This window comes from Gymnoscopelus microlampas, assembly GCF_963454915.1.
Source record: "Gymnoscopelus microlampas genome assembly, chromosome: 24".
In the NCBI taxonomy this organism is placed as follows: Eukaryota; Metazoa; Chordata; class Actinopteri; order Myctophiformes; family Myctophidae; genus Gymnoscopelus; species Gymnoscopelus microlampas.
The window spans coordinates 27504220-27527779 of NC_139961.1; the positions used below are offsets into that span (position 1 = coordinate 27504220).

Genomic DNA, 23560 nt, shown 5'->3' on the forward strand with positions numbered 1-23560 from the left:
AGACATCAGTGGGATTTGAACTCATGGCCTCTGGATCATGTATACTGCATCTCAACCCATTGAGCCAACACACTGAGCCATCAGCTGGCTTGCTATGGAAGGTCTTCATTCCTCTTTGTGGAACAACACACAACAATACAAAAACAAAAAAAAAGATCTTTACAGCATATTATTTTGTCTATGGTTTGTTGTGCTGTTGCTTCTGAATGTTTAATGAACCCCAATGGAAACAAGCCTTTGGCTTTTCTGTCATTATCTAATTGGCCTTCAATCTTTAGCATGGCACAGTGGCCCACTGGATAAAGAGCCTGCCTGAGAAACAAAAGGTTAGGAGTTCGATTCTTAACCCTGACATTGTGTGAAAATAAACACATTTGGAATGAATATATATATTCTTTAAGTTTTAAATATAAATCTTTTTCATGGGGGGCCCTGACACTACATCTTTTCACATTGAGGTCCACTGCCAAATACATATTAATTTGGGGGGCCCTTGACAACAAAATGTTTTAGAACCACAGATCTAAGTAGAGCTGTAGCTGAATGGTTAGTGTGACTGCCCGGTGAGCCGCAGGTAATAGGTTCAAGGCTCGGCCACTGCAGTTGGCACAGTCCGTCGATTCCCTTCACACTTCCAAGCTTACAGATATAAGTGTAAATGCTGTTTAATTCTAATTCCAAGCCCTACATCTAACCTCTAAAAGTCCGATCCTAACAGGAATATTTACAGGGGGAAAAGGAAGTCTGGTGACTTCCTTTAGCATATCAGCTGCAGCTCAACAACATAAACAGTGCCCCCTGGAGACAGGTAGGTACTAAATTAAAGAAAAAGGAGGAACCATGCCCACTAGAGGCAGTAAAGTTTGTATTTTCTATGACTTCTTTTATTTTGTATCATTCATGCCAGCCAGCATTACCGTTCAGTGTGAAAAGAATGAAGTTCACTGCTGTCTTAGTTCCTTAGATGCTTTTTTAAATTTAGAACCATGCTTGTTGTACTTGACATCATGAAGCGAACACAGCAAATGTTTTGGACACAGACAGCTGCTTTTCTATGCATGGTAAACTTACATGGCCTTCTGTCCAACATTGTAAACAAAAACAAATGAAGTCATTGCATTATGCTGTGTAGCAACTCATAATGTAATAACGGCTCATAATGTAATAATGGTTCATAATGTCATAATTTAAATGTAATAAAAACTCATAATGTAATAATCAGCTCATAATGTAATAAAAGAATTAGCGCATAACGTAATAACAGATTTTTCTATAATGTAATGTGGGAATCTAGGTGACTGGTGCACCCACTGCACCTGACCTGGTCATATGACCAGGAAGTATAAAAGCCAGCTCCTCCCAGTAGAGAGCCATTTGTCTCTGCTGTAGGCAGCATGGTTCATGCAGGGAGAAGGAGAACACATGGTAGGCCAAAAACTGAACCTTGTAGATCTGCTACTTTGTGCGACCCTTTTGTTTGTTGTAGCTCATGCTAATGTTTAGCTTATTGTTTGAGCACATGTTACTACTGGCTTTTGTTTGTTTGGTTGCCTATTTTCTGTTGAGCACATGGAGGCTTCCCATTCTCTTTAGCACTTTAATTTAGCCAACAGCATTGTGTTTTATTATCTTATTTTAATGCATTTATTTATTATTTCAGTTTTACAAATGAAGTGACCTCCTGGTGGTGTCTGTTCTATCTGCCCTACCTGGAGACACGGGTAAAGCAGTATACATTTTATGCATTGCCTCTTTGTGGATTTTAGTGTATTTTAGTTTGTAACATCACTGTCTTTTATACAGCAGCTCTGGTGTTGAGGTTGCCCCCCTCGCCTTGGCCTTGCATTGTGTGCACCATTACTGCAACACAAAGTAGGTTTTAAGCTGTTTTGTTCTTTTAATGATTTGAATATAATGTTTTATAGTGTGATACTAGGGCTGGCAACTAATGCGTTTTGTTTGTCTCCTTAAAGGGACCACACCGGCCACTGTTTTCCACTGTTAATTTACTCTTTTTGTTTTGTTTGTTTGAGCCATCTAGCCAAGGTACACTGTAGGCATAGGTTTTAACATTTATCCATATTGGCATATTTTAACTGTTTCTCTGTTACAGTTTAATTCATGTAACCCTGTTCAAGGCCGGGTCCGCCCTGCTGCACATGGCTCTCCTCTCAGCTTGGGACTGCACTGGGGACCCCTTTGGTTTTATTGGTGTGTATTCATATAACCTGGCACTGCATGTTTTGTATTTGAGTTTTGTATTTATATTACATAATTTCTTTGAGGCCTGTCCCCTTTTCTTTTCCCCTAGTTATTTTGGTATTCACTGTGTGCACCCGCCCTTCCTTATAATGTGAGAGGTAACTGTTAGATTGCCATTTTAATACTAAATACCTTGCCTTAAATACCTTAATTGTTGTCCTAGTTTGTAATAGACAGTGATGTGTTTTGTAATTTTATGGTAATAAAGTTGTTATATTTTTCCACAAACTGCCTCTAGTAAAATAATTGTTCCTGTTTAAGGGAAGTTGAACAGTATAAGGTTTAGGGGTTCCTCCTGCCTCCTCCACAAGCGGGAGGTGGCAGGCATATCACAGTGGTACTACTCAGTTACTACAGTAATAATGTGTTACATTATAAATCTCACGTGGCCGCTTATAATGTAATAAAAGTTCATAATGTAGTAATGTCTCATATTGTTGAGAAAAGTGAAGTGTTACATCATATTAATCATGGTCACCCCTGTCCGTCCGTGTGTCCGTCCGTCCGTGTGTCTGTTAGCCCGGCCGCTGCAAAACTGTGCAAACACACTCCCTGGATGCCAAACCCGAACATCTGCCCCAAAATTTTCAGATTGTCCTGTTATAGCGCCACCAGGAGGCCGATTTGTGCAAAACACATTTTTGGATATCACTCCTACAGATTTTGTCCAAACCTCATGCAAATCGGTACACAGTATCTATATAGTCATGTGATCAACACGGGTCTCTCTCGATTTTTTATATTCTATCCTGATTGGCTAAGATTGGCTTCCAAAGTTTGCAGGATCGGTTCGTTTTGAACAAAATGCCTCAAATCATGAATACAGTGTCCGATTGAAAGGCCTAAGAAGAAATAGACCCTTTTCACATTGGCCTATTATAGCGCCACCAGGAGGCCACAATAACCTCCCTGACCTGGCGGAGACCTGTGCCCCGAGGAGCACTTTTTCTGGTTACATTATGCAGTGTTATTACATTATGAGTGGCTACGCAAGATTCTTAATGTAACACATTATTACATTATGGGCTCATGATTTTATTACATTATGAGCTGATTATTACATTATGAGCTTTTATTACATTTAGTTTATTACATTATGAGCTTTTATTACATTTAGTTTATTACATTATGAGCCGTTATTACATTATGAATTGCTGTAGCAACTCATAATGTAATGACTGCTCATAATGTAATACATTTACAGTAATGAACCGGGCTAACGGTGCCAGAGATTAGCTGTTCACAGACAGACACACAGACGGACGGACGGACAGGGGTAAAACATACTCTCTCGCCATGCCTTTCGGCCTGGCGGAGACAATAACGGCTCAAATTGTTGTTTCCTGGCAAGTATGATGGTCAGTATCATGGTCGGTATAATGTCAATATCATGTACGTATCATGGTCTGTAGAATGTCAGTTTCATGGTCAGTATCATGGTCAGTTTAATGTCAGTATCATGGTCGGTATCATGGCCGGTATCATGGCCAGTATCATGGTTAATTATGGTCAGTATCATATCAATATCATGGTCAGTATCATGGTGACCATGAAACTGACCATGATACTGACCATGGTACTGACCATGATACTGGTACTGACCATGGTACTGATACTGACCATGATACTGACCATGGTATGGACCATGATACTGATACTGACCATGGTACTGATACTGACCATGGTACTGACAGAATCAGAATCAGGTTTATTGTCACATCACAGGTTTAAAAGGTAAACAAGTGGGTGAAATTCGTTTTTGTACAACACTCCCATCGCAACGTTAAATTCCGTAGAAAGAAGAGTGGGGAGAGAGAAAAAGAAGAGGGGTAGGGGGTTAAGTGGGAAGGAGATCAACAGAGAACAATAGAAGGCCAAAAACAAGTTATCTACATATTTACAAAGTACCTGAGATAAGAGACAAACTAAGGTGCCTGAGCATAGCAGCAATGTATGTATACTGTGCATGATATACTTATAGACGCTAAGGTGCTTAGAGAGAAAAAGAGCGCAATAATGAAAAATCAAAAAAAGTTTGTGCATTATACATGGGGATTAAGGTGCAGGGTCAGTGCGTGTTCACCTAAGGGTGGACTGACCCTGGTATAATCCGCAAGTAGCTCCATGAAGGAGAGCAACAAAAAGTAATCTTTAGCATTTTGACTAAAGCTTTTGCCACAAAGAGTACATTTAAAACCCTTTCTCCTGTGTGTATCAACATGTGTTTTTTAAGATTAGCATTTTGACTAAAGCTTTTGTCACAAACTGTACACCTGAAGGTTTTTTTTTCCGCTGGTATGATTCCTCATAAGTCCAAGTCATTTTTCCTGGTATAATAATCCACAGGTGTGTGACCATAATTAACCATGATACTGGCCATGATACTGGTCATGATACCGACCATGATACTGACCATGGTACTGACCATGGTACTGATACTGACTATTTACAGTAATAAACCGGGGTAACGGTGCCAGAGATTAGCTGTTCACAGACAGACACACGGACGGACGGACGGACGGACGGACAGGGGTAAAACATACTCTCTCGCCATGCCTTTCAACCTGGCGGAGACAATAACGGCTCAAATTGTTTTTTCCTGGCAAGTATGATGGTCAGTATCATGGTCGGTATAATGTCAATATCATGTACTTATCATGGTCTGTAGAATGTCAGTTTCATGGTCAGTATCATGGTCAGTTTAATGTCAGAATCATGGTCAGTATCATGGTCGGTATCATGGCCAGTATCATGGTTAATTATGGTCAGTATCATATCAATATCATGGTCAGTATCATGGTGACCATGAAACTGACCATGATACTGACCATGGTACTGACCATGATACTGACCATGGTATGGACCATGATACTGATACTGACCATGGTGCTGATACTGACCATGGTACTGACCATAATTAACCATGATACTGGCCATGATACTGGTCATGATACCGACCATGATACTGACCAGACCATGATACTGACCATGGTACTGATACTGACCATGGTACTGACCATGATACTGACCTTGATACTGACCATGATACTGATCATGGTACTGTGGTAAATATTGATACACATTTATGGACTTATAGAGCCAATCTGAACACACACACACACAGAGACATGAGGCTGATATTGAGTGGTCTACAGCACATTCCAGAGAACACTAGATGTCCAGTTCAAAGGATGCTTCCCAGAGGGCATCTGACCTTAGCTGACCTCTAGGATCTTGGGGTGTTGCTCTTCTGCACAATGGACACACACACACACACACACACACACATACACAAACAAGAGGATGTAACACACATACCTACGTGCACACTGAAGTACATCCATACATGCACACACACACATAGGATACACACTGTTTAGACATCTGGTTCAGAGCACACACACCACATGCACAAACCTATAGGAACAGCATGCATGTGCATAGACACTGGGTATAAATATCCACTCTGAGCTGAGTTCTCTCTCTTTTCCTGCTGAAAGCTGCCATGACCTGTCCTGTGTAACCATGTAAGTAATTATCTTCTCTCCTTAATAAAATCAACTGAGGAGAAGAAATGCCTTGACTCCTTAATTCTCCTTAAACAAGGGCAAATAGCCCCACAGATTAATGCATTTGACCACAGTACTGACCTTGGTACTGACCATGAGACCATTATACTGACCATGATACTGATACTGACCATTTGTGGTATTGCTCTATGACCATACTAGCGGCCAGGCATCAGTGAATCAGGCACGGAAGCAGCTATTCACCTAGAAGAGCAGAACAATTGATGGACTCCCCCCAACACGAGCTGCACTGATTCAACATACTAAGAGGGCAGCCTACCAAGCTGGCCACTGCTGGGGACAGGCGATGGTTGCAGCCCCTGAACTCCCATCCCCAGGTGAATGGGGGTGGAAGAGGAAGGAGACAGGTGAAGGCAAATAATTTAATCCACTTCTTTACACTTGTAAACCTGTGATCTGACAATAAATCTGATTCTAATTTTGACAGGAGGATGGGAAGTGCACTGGACCACACAGAAGCGAGCCTGGCCTGTCGGGAACTCTTCCGCTGTGGTTGCAAAAAGGGATGCAGTGGACAATGCAGATGTGTTAAGGCAGCACTTCAGTGTACTACCCTTTGCTACTGTGGTGGACTGTGCAACTAACATTGTGTAGATTATCTGGCTTTATTGAATAGACCCCTTAACAGACGACGTCACACTGCTAAGAACCATTATGTGCGGAACCAGTATGTGCGCAATGAAACCCATTCTATCAGGTCTCGCTAGGACGCACCTCACTAGCCAACACACAAGAGGGGGTTGGGGTGTGCTGAAACCAGCGCACCCCAAAACAACAGGTTGAGAATTGATTGCGTGAAACATTCACCTGTGCGTCCAGTCTCAATGTTGGTAAACAAATAATTGGTCTATATGCCATTAGGCTATGACTCATGAGTACTCTGTCTTTGTTGTGTCTTATAGTCCATTTAAAATAATTATGCAATACTACTACTAATAAAAGAGTGAAAACAGTGAAGTACTGCATTCTTGACTCTCACGTGTCAGTTTGAAAACATGTAGGCTACTGTACTACATCATTACATATTTTGAGGGGTTTACAATTATCTAATTAACTGAATGCCAGATATATGTAGTTAGGTAGTAGCATGTTGTAAATAGTACCACTGTATTCCTCATCCTTGAAAATGTAGGATTAGTCACCAGAATCAAGATCCTAGGTGGTCTAGCACCTGAGTTATTGGTAAAATGACAGCAGGTGGCGGCCATTTTGGAAAATGGCTGCCATAGTTACCACAGGACAAAACTGCGATGGCCCTATAGCCAAAAATGTTCCTTATGGCATGCCCTAACGGTGTGCCAAATGTCATGCTTTTATCGTAAAGTGTACGATTTTTGCTCGAAACGGCCGGACTAATATTGTGTTTATGGACGGTTAGCTTGGTTTGTTATCGGTTCATGAAATACAGATTGAAAAGTATTATAAAAAAATGACAAACATCACTGAGTGTTAATTAGGTGTGTAAGCCTATTAGTGATCTGTTTAATGTTTTGTTTCAAATACACTTTCTTTTCTCTTTTTATCCCACGATTTTTGTATCCCATTTTTTTCACCCAGTGCCAATTGACTAAGCTGTAATCCTGGGCACTACTCTCCCTCTGCCAGCCTGGGGGAGAGCCCCGAACTGAGCTCACTGACCATGATTCTGAGCTCAAGTAGAACTGCTATTAAAAAAATATATGTATTGAATATGCATATTCTTTTAAAGCCAACATTTGTAACTCAAATCTTTGCTTCTAGGCGGGGGTCCCTGGAACAACATGGTCTCCCCTACGTCCGTGTTCAAATACATATCACTTTGGGGGTCCTTGACATGAAAAAGTTTGAGAACCACTGATATAGCATCATTTTTTAAAACAATTTGTAGACTCCCTCAGAAGCAAAGATTTGAGTTACAAATGTTCACTTAAAAATATATAAATATATATTCAACAATTTGCACATATTTTCACGACAAAGATAGCATATCTACAAGCGCATAGCCAGCCAAGGATATGAAGACTGACAGATGAATTCCCCCAATCACATGACACCCCTCTACTACTTGCCCCGCCCGTTCTCTGTCTCTGCCACATTCTCTGCTGTGAATCCCTATTCCCACAGAACCAACCTGGCAACCTGCACTGCAGCTGCACTGCAGGAGAGATCACTGAGAGCGACAGAGTCACAGAGCCCAAACAAATTAATACTAATCTAAATACATATGGAATCCACACAAGACAGCACACACACCTTGCCCATCATCTCAGTCTTGCCAGAGGGCTAAGCGTTCCTTTCTGATAACATTGGTGAGTTGCTACAAACTTTTGTTAGCTACTTTAGCAGCTAAGCAGGTGTTTTGTAGTGATACAAGGACAGGACCATTGCTAAAAATGCATTGCTTGATTTGTTTACCTCTTGTTCAGCATAAGGTATATTGAAGGACTTTGAATGAAAGAAATGTATTTCTGCAACAAAGGAATGTGGTACTATGGATAATAAGAACAAACTAAACCAGAGTTGAGTTTGCTACTCTTTCTGTAAAGTGTGTTGAAAATGAAAGGTTTGAATTGTACATAGCAAAGGAAGGTATTTGATATGACTGTATTTCATACATTATGGTTAAAAAACACGTCATTATTTCATGTCATTATAAGCCCTTGAAAAAGGTTAAAAACAGTGTTTCATGAGTTAAAAACAACTGCTAAAAAATCATCACTTATTAGAATAAGTGATGATGTCGAAGTCATCTGCCTTAATTCATTGTAAAGTAATTACAGTAATGCTGACTGATCGTCAAAGCCATGTTAAAAAGCACTTTCAGTACAGTTTGAATGTTCTATTATTTACATTTGGAGCTTAAGTGAGCTAGTGTTATGATAGCCACCTGTTGTTCTTGCACAACGTATGGGAAACTAACAGAGTATTTTATTTGTTTTTGTACTGTCTTGCCAGTTCTTACGTTGATCTTTGGATCGTAATCAATTCATGATCAGTTCAAGTCTTATATCTTTCGGTGGGGACCGCTACACACAACTTGATGAAATTGTCTGAAAATTCCAATGCACTGCATGATTCTTTGATGCCTCTTATTCCACATGATGAACAAGAAAGGCAAAATGATTGGTTCTCAAAGGTCAATAAATATAAAGATGGATTCATTAAAGATGTTGATGCCTGGTTCTCAGTAGCCAGAGGACCCCCAAGCCAACCTCAGCTAGAGGCTCATGACAGGCCTACTGAAAGGCCCCAGCAGCAGAAGTAAAAGTAAAGCAAGTAAAAGTCTGGAATTCAAAATGTACTCGAGTTAAAAGTACAGAAGTATTGGCATCAAAATGTACTTAAAGTACCAAAAGTAAAAGTACCCATTTTGCAGAAATGTCCCATTTCAAGTTTTCAAAATGTATAAAAATCTTTTGAAAATAGCAGATCTACAAGCTCACAATGTGTCGCATCGCGATGCATTATGAGCTTGTAGATCGGCTATAACTATTTTCAAAAGATTTGTATGCATTTGAAAACTTGAAAAGGGACATTCTGCATGAGTACTTTTACTTTTGGTACTTTAAGTACATATACTTTGGTACTTTATGCCATTACTTTTTTACTTTTACTCAAGTCAATTTAGAATTCTGGTTTTACTTACGTATTTCTATATTGCAGTATTGATTGTTTTACTTAAGTAAAACATTTGAGTACTTTTTCCACTACTGGTCTATCAGGGGCGTCAATTGGGTATAGCAAGGTATGGCATTATTTTCAATCATACATGCAAGCATTAAAAGGATATGCTGCTTGCTATTTTCCAAATGGAATAGTTACAAGACATGTGCTTCATAAAATAAAATCATGAATGTGATCTATGTCTACAGCATTGATTATTATGTTATTAAATTACTGTAAAATAACTACAAATTCAAATTAGAACAAAATGATGGCTTTCACAAGGTATTATATTCTCCACAACACTTGTATTCCCTATGGTATATACCCAAATGGTATATTCCCCGGTTCAGTAGGTCAGCACAGGTGCAATGCATTATTGTTAAGATTTTTTTCTAGTCAGTGGCGGACAGTTGTACCACTGTTTGACTAATCATGCCTGTTTCATTAAGTTCATCTTAAGGTATAACAGCACTAGTCTTTCTTTCCAAAATTTGGGGTTCCTCCCTGGGGGAGACTAGGGTTGGATCTGGACGTCGTGGCTGCACGTCATTGAGCTGGACGTCTAACGATGACACACGAAAGAAGAGGACGCCTGAGTATCACTTCTGTTTGTAATCTATGTAATATCTGTTTGTTTATCTTTGTAATATATGTTTCATTTTGTTGATTTGCAGTGACCTTTGGAGTTGCATCATGGCGAGGTAACTACACAATCCAAACCGCACACACACACACAGGCACACCGGAAAAAGTGGAGTGGATTCCTGGAGCTACCCCCCCCCCCCCCTCCTCTCACACAAACACGGTATACAGCTGGTTGCCTCATTCATTCGTTCGCCCCCACGGTAAAGGTCGTGGGGCATTTTTATTTTGTCTTTATTTCATTTTGGTTAACCAAGGTTTCAATACATTTGTGAATAACCTGTTTTGAAGGAACAGTGGGTTGTGAATAGTGACTCTCTGTGAACTGACACTAAACTGCGTGGTATTGGACAAACTGTGGACTGGATTGGGGATTATTTTACAATACAAAGTCAAACTGAGGTTTTTTGTGTCTGTGTATTTCATTCATTCTGTTGTTTATTGAGTTGAAGGTATTCTTTTGTGGGTAATCAATCCCTGGTTTCAGGTTTTAAGGTTCATTTGGTTCTACTAATTGTGCATTTAAATCCTGTGTAAGGTTGGCTTTTAAAAAAGTGTTTTTTTTTGTCCAGACTGGACTAAATTCGTGTTAGGCTTTGGCCTAACTGGCACCCCAAACAGTAATATCAAAGCTAAACCGTTACATAAAAAGTGGCACCCCAGATGTTTAAAAGGACCTCAATCTCAAGCAAAAACAACTGAGTTCACAGGTGCAAAACCGGATCATTTTCAACAAACAAAGGAACAAACAAGCAAAACTGTGCAAACAAGTTCAGTGGGAAATAACAATTTTATTTATTCAAACGCAATCAAAAAGGGAACATTTGCAATTTCAAAATGGAAAAGTTTGATGGAAACTTGTGGGTCTTTGATGAAATAGAAACTCAGCACCCGTGTTGGTGTCAAACCCACCACCCTCAAACAAATCATCACCACCACCACCACCCTCAAACAATGTCAACTCAAGCTAACCAGCCTCAAATACATGAACCGGATGGAAATTCACCTGCAGTAAGTGAAATAAATCAGATCAATGAACCGGATGGAAATTCACCTGCAATAAGTGAAATAAATCAGATCAATAAACCGGATGGACATTCAACTGCAATGAGTGAGCATGAACTGGAAATTGAAACGCCATACTGAAGTTCTGAGGGTTGTAAATACTGCTCTGCCCCTATTGTACACAATTTGGAACACACTCAATCATCAGTAGCAACATGCTTGAAAAATCTGGAGACCATGAATACAGAAATATTAACACTACTTCAGTGGCTGGAACTGCTGTTCAAACCACACTACAAACCAGTTCTCCTGTCATACCACCTACTGCACCATCTGGTAAGGCGCATCAACATCTGCAGTCCACGCTACGCACTGGTGGAGGTACACGTCGGGAGAACGTACAAGGTGACCTGCGAGGAGGATTTATGGGCAAATCTCCCATTAAACTCCAATTAACCACCTTTGGACAGCGTGAGGACACCTCAGATCTATTGCGTTATTTGGAAAAGTGCCGTGACTTTCTCGCCATGCAGCCCCTGTTGGATGAGGAACTCATTGTGACACTCAGGAATGTGTTGCATGGCACTGCCAGAGACTAGTGGGATGTAGTAGGCCAGGAGACCAACACCTGGGCGTGTTGGTCTATGAGGACGAATTGGCTGAGAGTTCGAACCCGAGTACAGGGTGAAGACGAAAGCCTTAGACATTTTGCCTATATGTACAGGTCTCTGTGCCAACGTTGGCAGCCTCAGCACAAGCAAGCTGCGAAGCAGCGGAGTGAACACGGTGGATTGCGTTGGTTCGACTTGGACAACAGCTGGCAAAAGACAGGGAAAATCGGCGTGTTTATGACCAGAGAGTACAGACAACAACACCAAAAACAAGACAGAATAATGCTGTAAAAGTCACAGTCACTGTGAATACAACCACTTCTTCCAAAGCTCCAGCACCGTTCTGTTGGCGTTGCAAGGGCACACATGCTCCTGCTACACGTCCCCTTGCGGATGATGGAAAGAAAAGTAAGGGATATCAGTCTTTTTCAGGACAAGGTCCCCAGGCTGGTGCCAACACGGTAACTTCTGTGCAATTATTTTCCCTGAAGCTTTCCGCATCTCACCCACTTAAACAAACCTCAAAGCAGCCATCACTCCAATTGATGGTGCCCGTAGCGATAGGACATTGGAAAGGGAGAGCGATTGTGGACACTGGCTCCTCCTTCACACTGCTTAATCGGGGCCTATGGACAGCAATAGGCATGTAACGATTTATCGTATATCGATTTAAATCGATTCAAAGTGGTGACAATTTAAATCGATGCAATAAAATATGACATCGCGATGCAACCAGCAGAGGGCGTAATCGAGTCGGACTCCCTACCTTGTTCTCCGCCTACTATTTTGTCCCCTCAGGGCCACCATAGCTGCCTGCGTTCGTCTCTTCTTCACTCACTGAACAGCAGGCTATGAACGGCAGAGTAAACAACTAGGCGATCGCACTGCATAAAGAGGGAAATGTGCGTTGCATGTAAACATGTTTATTTGATTGATGAATTGCCCAAACTATACCGTTTACCCCCTCCCCCGTCTGACGACGTTGTTGGCTGTCTGATTTAAACGCTGTAGGAAACATACAAATGATAAGGCTTAATGAAAACGGCTAATTCTGGAGCTCCTCGGTGCGGCTGCAGAGTACAATGAATAATAATCTAATTTGATAATTTAACAATTGTATCAGACCACAACGCCAAACTCCTTTCAATACTGTCTTTCAGATATAGGCCTATAGCGAATTTCATTGATATTAATAATCAATTAATTCTTATCTAATCTCATTTGGAGCAGTTTAAAACAGTTTCCCTTATTACTGTACATAAATGTGTTGTTTTATACAGAATGCTGAGAATGTAGCATAGATAAAAAATAACTTGTAAATCCCAAGGCTAAGCCTTGTTTGTTTATTTGAAGGTTTTCTTTATAATTTATTTCATCTGGGATATTATGTTTTAAAATTCATTTATTTCATAAGACTTATATATTTAAAGTTATTATTTTACAAATAAAAAAGTATATGTCTTAATGTGACAGTTAATGCATGTACCTCGTGAATAAAAAGGCTTTATTTAATTTCATGTATTAAAAAGAGGATAAGAGAAAATATAGTTTTTTAAAAATACATGATTTTTGTAAAATAAATAATCAAGTTTTTCAGTAATTTGTCTGGAAAACAAATGTGCTAAAAAAATCGTAAAAAAATCGTGAAGAATCGTATCGTGAACCTCGAATCGTGATTCGTATCGTGAGTTGAGTGAATCGTTACATGCCTAGACAGCAATGAAGGAAAGGGGAAAAGGTGACATGACTCCTTGGACTAAGGGTCCCATATACTTGGCCGATGGAGAGCAGAAAACACCAGTGGGTCAGAGTGAAGTGAAGTACAACTTACATGGCAACTTACAATGGACTCAAGCCACTGCTGTAGGTGTTAGCTTTCGCTAGCAGAAGCCTAAACAAAGCGGAGAGAAATTACTCAACCAGCGAACTGGAGTGCCTAGCTGTTGTGTGGTCCGGAAATAATAAAATCTTCCGACTTTATTATTTTTTTCTAGATAAACTTTATTTTGACGCGCTATTCCTCCCACAGTTTGGGCCTGACAGACTGCAGTATGCTTATGCAGACTGCCTATCACATAATCACCTCTGTGTCCTGTACAGGCCACCATCGGAGGCCGGTCTCTTTGATGTGGGACCTGAGACGAGGGCGTGGCTGCACGTCATTGAGCTGGACATCTGATGATGACACACGAAAGAAGGAAAACGCCTGAGTATCACTTCAGTTTTTAATATATTGTAATATATGTATTATCTGTTTGTTTATGTTTTTAATATATGTTTCATTTTGTCTCTCTGTTGATTTTCAGTGACCTTTCGAGTTACATCATGGCAAGGTAACGACACAATCCAAACCCCTACCAAAGTGTGTATGTGTGCGCGATTTAGTGTTGACTATAGTAGACTATAGATCTTCCGGGTTTCTTCTTCTTTCTTTCAAGATAAAGTTTATTTTGCCGCGCTACTACTCCCACAGTTTGGGCCTGACAGACTGCACAGTATGCTTATGCAGACTGCCTATCACATCATCACCTCTGTGTCCTGTACAGGCCACCATCGGAGGCCGGTCTCTTTGATGTGGGACCTGAGACGAGGGCGTGGCTGCACGTCATTGAGCTGGACATCTGATGATGACACACGAAAGAAGGAAAACGCCTGAGTATCACTTCGGTTTTTAATATGTTGTAATATATGTATTATCTGTTTGTTTATGTTTTTAATATATGTTTCATTTTGTCTCTCTGTTGATTTTCAGTGACCTTTCGAGTTACATCATGGCAAGGTAACGACACAATCCAAACCCCTACCAAAGTGTGTATGTGTGCGCGATTTAGTGTTGACTATAGTAGACTATAGATCTTCCGGGTTTCTTCTTCTTTCTTTCAAGATAAAGTTTATTTTGCCGCGCTACTACTCCCACAGTTTGGGCCTGACAGACTGCACAGTATGCTTATGCAGACTGCCTATCACATAATCACCTCTGTGTCCTGTACAGGCCACCATCGGAGGCCGGTCTCTTTGATGTGGGACCTGAGACAAGGGCGTGGCTGCACGTCATTGAGCTGGACATCTGATGATGACACACGAAAGAAGGAAAACGCCTGAGTATCACTTCAGTTTTTAATATATTGTAATATATGTATTATCTGTTTGTTTATGTTTTTAATATATGTTTCATTTTGTCTCTCTGTTGATTTTCAGTGACCTTTCGAGTTGCATCATGGCAAGGTAACGACACAATCCAAACCCCTACCAAAGTGTGTATGTGTGCGCGATTTAGTGTTGACTATTAATAGTAGACTATAGATCTTCCGGGTTTCTTCTTCTTTCTTTCAAGATAAAGTTTATTTTGCCGCTCTACTACTCCCACAGTTTGGGCCTGACAGACTGCACAGTATGCTTATGCAGACTGCCTATCACATAATCACCTCTGTGTCCTGTACAGGCCACCATCGGAGGCCGGTCTCTTTGATGTGGGACCTGAGACGAGGGCGTGGCTGCACGTCATTGAGCTGGACATCTGATGATGACACACGAAAGAAGGAAGATGCCTGAGTATCACTTCTGTTTTTAATATATGTATTATCTGTTTGTTTATGTTTTTAGACTATAGTAATCTTCCGACTTTCTTATTCTTTCTTTCAAGATAAAGTTTATTTTGCTGCGCTACTACTCCTACAGTTTGGGCCTGACAGACTGCACAGCATGCGTATGCAGACTGCCTATCACATAATCACCTCTGTGTCCTGTACAGACCATGTGGGACCTGAGACGAGGGAGTGGCTGCACGTCATTGAGCTGGACATCTGATGATGATACACGCAAGAAGGAAGACGCCTAAGTATCACTTCTGCTTTTAATATATTGTAATATATGTATTATCTGTTTGTTTATGTTTGTAATATGTTTAATTTTGTCTCGCTGTTGATTTGCAGTGACCTTCAGATTAATCAAACTGTGTGATGAAGCAAGGGAAAGTCATTCATCATTGGTGGTTTTGCCATTACCTGAGGAGGAAATTGCAAGGCAAAATTCATGGTTTCAACCAAAAATGTATATTCTGGAAGGTTTTGTACAGGATGTACACCTGTGGCTATCAGAGGTGAAACAGCAAATGCATGTCATTATTCAGAAGGAACTACCAATACATGTCACTGTTGAAAAGGAGCCACAAACACCGGTCACTGCTGAAAGTGAAATGTGGAGTGCTGTACATTCTGATGACATTGGACCCCATGACAGTATATCAAATGTATCAAAATCCACACACAAATCCACTCCATCAAAATTATCTTCAACTTCATCTGCTCATCATAGCTCAGGCTGAAAAGGCTGCTCTCATGGAACAGGTGGCTGGCTTACACAAAAATATGAAATTGAAGCATAACAGGAACAACTCAGAATGCAAAAGGAGCAACTGGAAATGGAGACTCAGCTGGAAGCAGCAAATGCAAAGGCCCATGTACTGGAAACCATGGGCCAAGGAACTCATCAAGAGTGTCAAGTGGGACAAACTCAAAGAAAGGAGCTGCTGCTCCAAAGGAAACAACCCCATTCAACCCAAATGCAAATACATACCTACCTACCTAAAAAGGAAACAATGGAAACCACAAAGCCTCCCTCCCAGCCACAGGTTGTGAGACCAAAACAACCACTTCATGAAAAATCTGCCAAAGCTCATTACATGACTCCTCTAATGCAATACTCTCTCCCCAGGCAAAATGTTCAAACCGAAAATATAATAAACCAAAATGTGCAAACTGAAAATGTACAGCTTCATGGGAAAAAGAATGTTCAAGGTCATGTCACTCACACTACACCCCCTGCAGGTGATATTTGTAATGTGCTACGAAGACAGAATGAAAAAACTGCTTTACTGGTTAAGCAAAATCTGTATTCCACTTTACCACCAAGAGACATTCCAGTTTATGATGGTGACCCATTGCAATATGAAATGTTTATCAGGGCATTTGAGAGAGGAGTGGAGAAAAAGACTGACGATTACAGTGACTGCTTACATTACTTTGAACAATATACAAAAGGCCATCCATACAAGCTCGGATAAACCTGGAGGAACAAGGCATGCAAGCTACAGGAGAGGCATGGACATCGTGCTAAGCTTTCTGACCTTGTACAATTCATAGAGAGACAGGTAAAAAATACTGTCTGACCCACTGTTTGGAAACATACAAGATGCTAAGCAAACTACAACTGTCAAAACCTCAACCATCATCAAACCAAGAGACACAAGAGACATTCCAAGAAGCAGTTTTGCCACAACAGTAACACCCATAGAAACGGCAGTGCAGTCAAATGGAGTGGAAAGAAGTGTATTCATCAGCTATCATAATGATTGTCTTTTCTGCAATAAAAGTGGTCACACATTGGAGCGGTGTCCACAGATGAAATAGAGAAGACACAGAGAGAAGATGGACTACTTAAAGGAAAAGGGAGTCTGTTTTTGGCTGTTTGAAAAGAGGACACTTAAGCAGAGACTGCACAAGTCGTTTAACCTGTGATACGTGTGAACAAAACCATCCTGATATACTCCACATTGAAGAAACCAGTGGTGAGCTGTGGATTTTTGAACTAAGGGTACTGTATTTTATGACGTCACGTGCGCAGGCATGTGCACATAGCCACTTACTAATACTGTATTCAACATGTGATTATTAATGTATTTATATTTCTTATTATTTTGTTGCATTGTTAATTTGTTGTTTTTATTTTTGTTTCAATTAATCAATTATTTTATTTTCCTTTTAGTTTTATATAAAAGCCCTTTACATAGACTCACCCACAGATAAGCAGTTAAAATAATCAGACAACTTGTCTTTGTCTTGTCTCAGAGAACTGGGTGCTCTGCTAAGCAATCCCCTTCACACTCTGCAGTGCACATTCAATTCAAGTACATGGCTTTTCTCCAGTAGCCTAATGTTATGCAAAGCAGCCAGGTAGACGCTATTGAGAATGTCTCGCCACTGACGGCGCTAACCTTCAGAGGCTATTGTTTAAACTTTAAGGTGTTAACGACCGCCGCTGACGGTGAGTGCATGTTGAGCACGCGCGAGCCCCCAGCCCCCACAGTCTCATAACTAAGGGTACGCCGTACCCGCCCGTACCCCCTAGAGCTCAACCCTGGAAGAAACGGAAAAGAAATCAATAGGAAACAATGCTGTCGTCTCACCTCACACATGTGGTCATATTGGGGCCGGTGATGAAACCTCCATCTTCTCCATAGTACCCGTTCAAGTGAAGAGCCACAGGGAGACAGTGTTGCAAACATATGCATTTTTGGACCATGGAAGCACATCCACATTCTGCACTGAAAACTTAATGAGAAGGCTAAACATTACCGGACAAAAAAATAATATTCTTCTCCGCACAATGAACCAAGTGAAGCCTGAGACCAGTCACCATATCTCAGGTTTGGAAATAGCCAAGTTGGACAAAAATGATTTCATACAACTCCCTAATGTGTTCACTCATAAAACCATGCCTGTCTCACAACACAATATTCCAAAAACAACAGGGCTTGTCACCATGGCCTTATTTGAAACATATCAAACTGCAAGAAATAGACTCTGGTGTTGACCTACTGATTGGCAGAAATGCTTCAAAGTTATTGGAACCTTTTTGGAGGTGGTTAACAGCCAGGCAGATCGACCATATGCTGTGAGGACCCTATTGGGGTGGGTCATCTATGGTCCCTTGATAGGAGACAACAATGTCAGGGATGAGACTGGCTGCACTGCTGCGGCTGTCAATCATATCATATATCCAGAAAAACAATCAGGACTTCAGTGAAAGAACAAGCAAGGAAATGGAAGCCAAGTCAGGGTAGGATGAAAGATGGACTACTGCGTGAAACAGATCTGTTCCGCAAGGTGGCTTGCCTCCCACAAGAAACGTTGGTGGTTATGTCCTCATACCCTTTCGCCATGGTCTGGAACAGCAATATTAAAGGTTACATTTTCTTTTTCTTTCAGCTAGTTCCCATCATGGCTGCACCTTCCTCGATCATCACCTGCTTGTCTCTCTCAGCACACCCTAAATTTGCTATTTGTCTTGCGTTTCAGCATCCTTCTCCCTCCGCCTCAGATAAACCATCTCTACCTCACCTCTCGCTTTATCCACCTCTCTTGCTTTATCGTCTAACCTTCTAACCTGGGCTTATACTCAAATGTAGTCATTTCTGTTCTCATCCCTCCATGTTGCTTCTAATGAGAATCGTAGCATTTTCAATCCGGCCGCCTCTAGTTCTTTGCCCTCTACTAACATGACCACTTGCCCGGTGATTTATTGACTATGGTTCACATAATTTATTTTCTGATATTGCACTAACATGTTTGTGCTGTCTTTTTCAGGTCATGTATGCCAGGGATGTGTGGTTGGAGGATGGAAAGGAGACAGAGGGTACAATTCCTAATAATTGGATCGACAGGGGTAAGGGAACCATTAGATGGCCAAATGCCAAACAAACACAACTTACAAGATGAGAAAGGACCCCCAGGAGGACTGGCTGACGTCCCAGTTAGTCAAGATAAAGATGACTTCAGGCAGGTTTTTGGATCATTTACTCAATAATTCAAGTACAAATAGTTGAATCAATGTTTACAGTTGAATTGTATAACTTCTAGTTAAAGCTTGTGAATGTGACAACTACAACCTGACCAGCCAAGCAGAGGAGGAAGAGGAGGGTGTGGATGTGGTGATAAGGGAAGAGGAAACCTGTTAAAAGACAAGATGATGACTGATGTAGAGTTCATATGTTTCTCAAGTAACTTCTAAATATGAAATGTGTTAACAGAAACTGGGCCTCACATTGTAGACCATTCATGTTTTATATGACGTTTTGGACCATTATGGGTAACTTTCTTCTATAATCAATTTATAAGTCCATTGTCAAAAATGACAATCAAATGCTATTTTAGATATGGATATGTTTATTTTTACTTTATATTGCACCCGTATAGGTGCCCTCCTTTCCTATCGCACCAAGGAAGTTGCAGTCCAGCCAGGACAACAATGTGTTACTCAATGCTTGTTGAGTATTGATGTACACACAACATGAAATCAGTTACAAGCTGATTGTTATGTTTCAGACTCTGAAAATCAAGCCCTGGATGGCCTGGTGGATGTCGTGGTGGACCCCATGTCTGTCGAGTTGGAGCATGCTGAGGGGTCTTGGCACAGGGAGATGTCTACACACAGTGAGTATGAATCACATTTAAGCAGTCACCTTTTGTATTTGGTATCTAAGAACATTCTTTGTCTTTTCCAGGCTCCCGACATGCAAGTGTAGCACCTCGGAGCAGAGAAATGTCCACACCCCGTGAGTATTCACTTTCTCCATTGCACCAACACATTTTAAGTACAGTCAGTACAAGGTGTTACATGTTGTGCATACTAAAGAAATCATTACCATACCTAATTCACAAGCAATGAGTAAGTAGTTACAGGCTCAATGTGTTGAACTATGTGTATCAGAGGAGATGTGTGATTGTCAACATCTAAGACCAACCAGTAGGGGTAGTCTTTTTCAGTGTGACATGGTGTTGTAGTAGTATTATGTCCAAGTATTAAGTCTTTAGTGATGGCTCCAGCCATCAGGCACAGTGATGGCTCCAGACACAGTGTCGGATACCGGCACAGCATCAGGACCAGCCACGACTCCAGGTACAGCAACAGCTCGGAGGCACTCTGTCAGGTCCAGACATGATGACAGGTCCCACCGCAGTGATGGGTCGAGGAACACGGTCAGGTCCAGACATGACAGATCCAGGGACACGGTCAGGCATGGTGAGTTGTCCAAAGGCCCCAAGTAATCAAAACCTTTACAATTCAGCAAGTAGTATCGTGCACCCCTAATTGTTACAATATGACATATTTATTATTTCTCATCTAATGTATAGTCATTTGTCTTGGAAAGTTTTAATGCAAAAATATCACTTTGTAATTTCTAAAATGTACTTTTGTTCTTATTACAGGTGCTATGCAGTGACTGAGAGGCCAACATGGGCATTCCCATTGCCAGCACAAGGTAAGTTCTGAGCTATTTCAATGAAGACCCCCAACAAACTGGGGGACACTTAATTTGCAACCCTTCTCTCTTCTGCCCATTCTCTCCTTTCTTCCTTTACTGTTCTCTCTGTCTCCTCTCCTATCGGGACACAAAAACTGCTCTTCAATTATATCAGTGTTTTGTATCATTGTAGGGTGGTGTCTATAACATGTCTCTGTGTACACTTACTTATTTTTCAGTATACCAGAAGAAAGTCCTGACCATATCAATATTCACTAAAGAACCTGCCTCTTCAGCGGCCAGTCATGTTGAGAGAATGGAGGACTTCCAGAGAGAGGAGCAACTCCTCAGTGATGTCCAAGCTTTTAATACCCTGGTAGGCTTTTCAAGAGTCTGGAAGTAATGAACAGCATAAGATGCACTCGCACACTTTTTACGTTCCTCTGGGATATGTCAGTGAAAGTTTTCATGGACTTATTCCAACAGGTGCTGCAACTTTCCCGTTATAGAGGGAAGGACGTTAAGGACTGTGTCCACAAAGTTCTTGACAGGTATGTTTCAACATACACTATGAATTAACCCCTGTGTGATGTTTGGGTGCGCTGTGGTTTTCAATGTGTGAACACTTATTTGGTTAATTCTTCTAGATGAGCGCCTGACTGCATGTTTCCATTAATTTGCCTTTTTTTTTTTAGCTTAACACCTGAATCCTCTGTTATGTCAGTATAAAGGGTTTATACCATGTTTTACAATAAATCCTAATCCTACTACATTATCAAATGTAATTTGTTTTTCTTAAGGCTCTTCAGTAACAGTCTGATGGCACAGTTGAACATGAAGGGGGAAAAAGAGAAGACTGCGGCTTTCAGCGCAATACAAGGTAAGCCCATATTTCATGTTGACCAAGGACAAATCAAAATGTAATTGGGTAAAACATGTCCTTTCCGGTTGACATAAAAAAAATACAATGCCAACTGTCTACCGTTACCGTTGCTATCATAACATTTTAAATAACTGGTGGTTAGGTGTAGAAGGGAGATGGCTTTGTATTAAACTAGTTGTGGATGTACAAGCATTTTTGCATGTCAATATGGAGACTCGCAATCAGTTTTATTGTCACTTCCACAACACACACTAGGCAAACAGGGGAGCAAAATGCCATTCTCCTCAACTCATGATGCACATTAAAAAGAGGCAAACATTAAAAAGTAAAGAGCAGACAACATTGGTAAAAAGTGCTGATGCATTCAAAGTGCAATCCATCTTTCAAGATGTTGGTTTTGGGGGCAATACATGGTTCAGGGTTCTGATGGTTTGGGGCAGCTGTTGGATGACCTGCTGGTGCTTCCCCCTGAGCTCTTGAACCTCCTACCAGATGGCAGGAGTTCAATCGAGCTGTGTATTATGTCAGATAGGGACTAGGACAGCATGTTGCCTTTGCACATTTTTTATTGCCTTTTTCTACTATGCAGATGCAGTCATGAAATTCGACCCAGAAGCCACAGAGGACCTCATAAGGCAGCATGCCGCAGACCACCTCAAGCATGCTCCAGCGAGAAGGGGAGGACACACAGCAGGCACTCAGGACTGATTTAACTTGAACTTTCACTGTCCATTGTGGGGGATCTTAGTGTCACAGTATTGTACAGTGTTGTGTAATTTGAACTTGTGTTCTGTTCAACGAAGTAGCTCTGGTTGGACCTTACCCTGGTAGCTCACTGGCTATTCAGTACAGCACTTGTTTGATATGTTTCAGTTGTTGTGGAACCGGCCCAAGCAAAAAGGGTGTCCCTGCAAAGTAAGCTGTGCTATTATGTTTTATTATTATTTTATTTTCATTCGACTAGTGACGTGGACTTGGACTTAGCCCCCCTCGGACATACCTGTGGACTACACCAGGTACAAATGACTTTTTTGTTGCTCTCCCTCATGGAGCTACTTGCGGATTATACCAGGGTCAGTCCACCCTAGGTGGACACGCACTGACCTTTTGCACCTTAATCCCATGTATAACGCACTGACTTTTTTGTCTTTTTTTTTATTGTACTCTTTTTCTCTAAGCACCTTAACGTCATAAGTATATCATGCACAGTATACGTACATTGCTGCTATGCTCAGGCACCTTAGTTTTTATTATCTCAGGTACTTTGTAAATAAACTGCTAAAAAAAAGTTTGGAAACTTAACTTCGGTCAATTATATCTCCACTTTAATAAAACCAATTGGTATTGTGTTTTATATCATTTTTATCGTTGATTAGTCACCTTTACAAGGAGGTACAGCTTGTAAGGATCAGGCATTCGTGGTATGAGCAACACAGCTAAACGTGTGGGTAGCGCCTCCAAAAAATGTGCCAAAATCACCCAATATGCTTCTGTTGGTAATCGCTCTTGTTTTGAGCAACCTGCCAGCACACACCTGCTGAGAGGTGTGTGCCAGTAGTCACAGGTGTGTGACTGCCTCACAGGTGAGTGACTGGCACCTGAACATGGGTTTTGCAACTTTGTTAAGTTGGAGTGTGTATGCTCCAAGCAGCAGCACTGCCCCCATGGAAAGATGCCACGTTTGTCCCTTCAGGATGAGGCCTGTGCAATAGGGCAAGTGAATCAGAGTGACAGCATTATTTGGTGTCAGCCCAGGTACCATTTGCAAACTTAGGACCAAGTTCTGTGAGACTGGTGAAGTCAACAAGGAAGACAACAACCCAAGACCCCTTGCTTAACTGAGGAACCATAGATTTACAGGCCAGATTTGCACAACGGAACCAAAGACAGACGTCAAAGT

The 23560-nt window shown here is 41.1% G+C and overlaps 1 protein-coding gene across 5 annotated transcripts; it reads left to right on the plus strand.

The window, feature by feature from the left end:
- The first annotated feature begins 19908 nt into the window (after positions 1-19908).
- Positions 19909-22895, plus strand: LOC311040831 (uncharacterized protein). Of its 5 annotated transcripts, none has more exons than XM_084051190.1 (8): positions 19909-19965; positions 20037-20087; positions 20359-20554; positions 20743-20795; positions 21017-21153; positions 21264-21328; positions 21578-21657; positions 22250-22895. In XM_084051190.1, exons 5-8 carry the CDS (start codon positions 21094-21096, stop codon positions 22366-22368), a joined length of 324 nt encoding a protein of 107 aa, XP_083907316.1. In that variant the 5' UTR covers positions 19909-19965; positions 20037-20087; positions 20359-20554; positions 20743-20795; positions 21017-21093; the 3' UTR covers positions 22369-22895. The 5 variants fall into 5 exon arrangements, with proteins under 5 accessions (XP_083907316.1, XP_083907318.1, XP_083907315.1 ...); XM_084051191.1 differs by having other exon boundaries at positions 19938-19965; positions 20016-20087; XM_084051193.1 differs by having other exon boundaries at positions 19946-19965; positions 20016-20087; positions 20347-20554.
- The last annotated feature ends 665 nt before the right edge of the window (positions 22896-23560 follow it).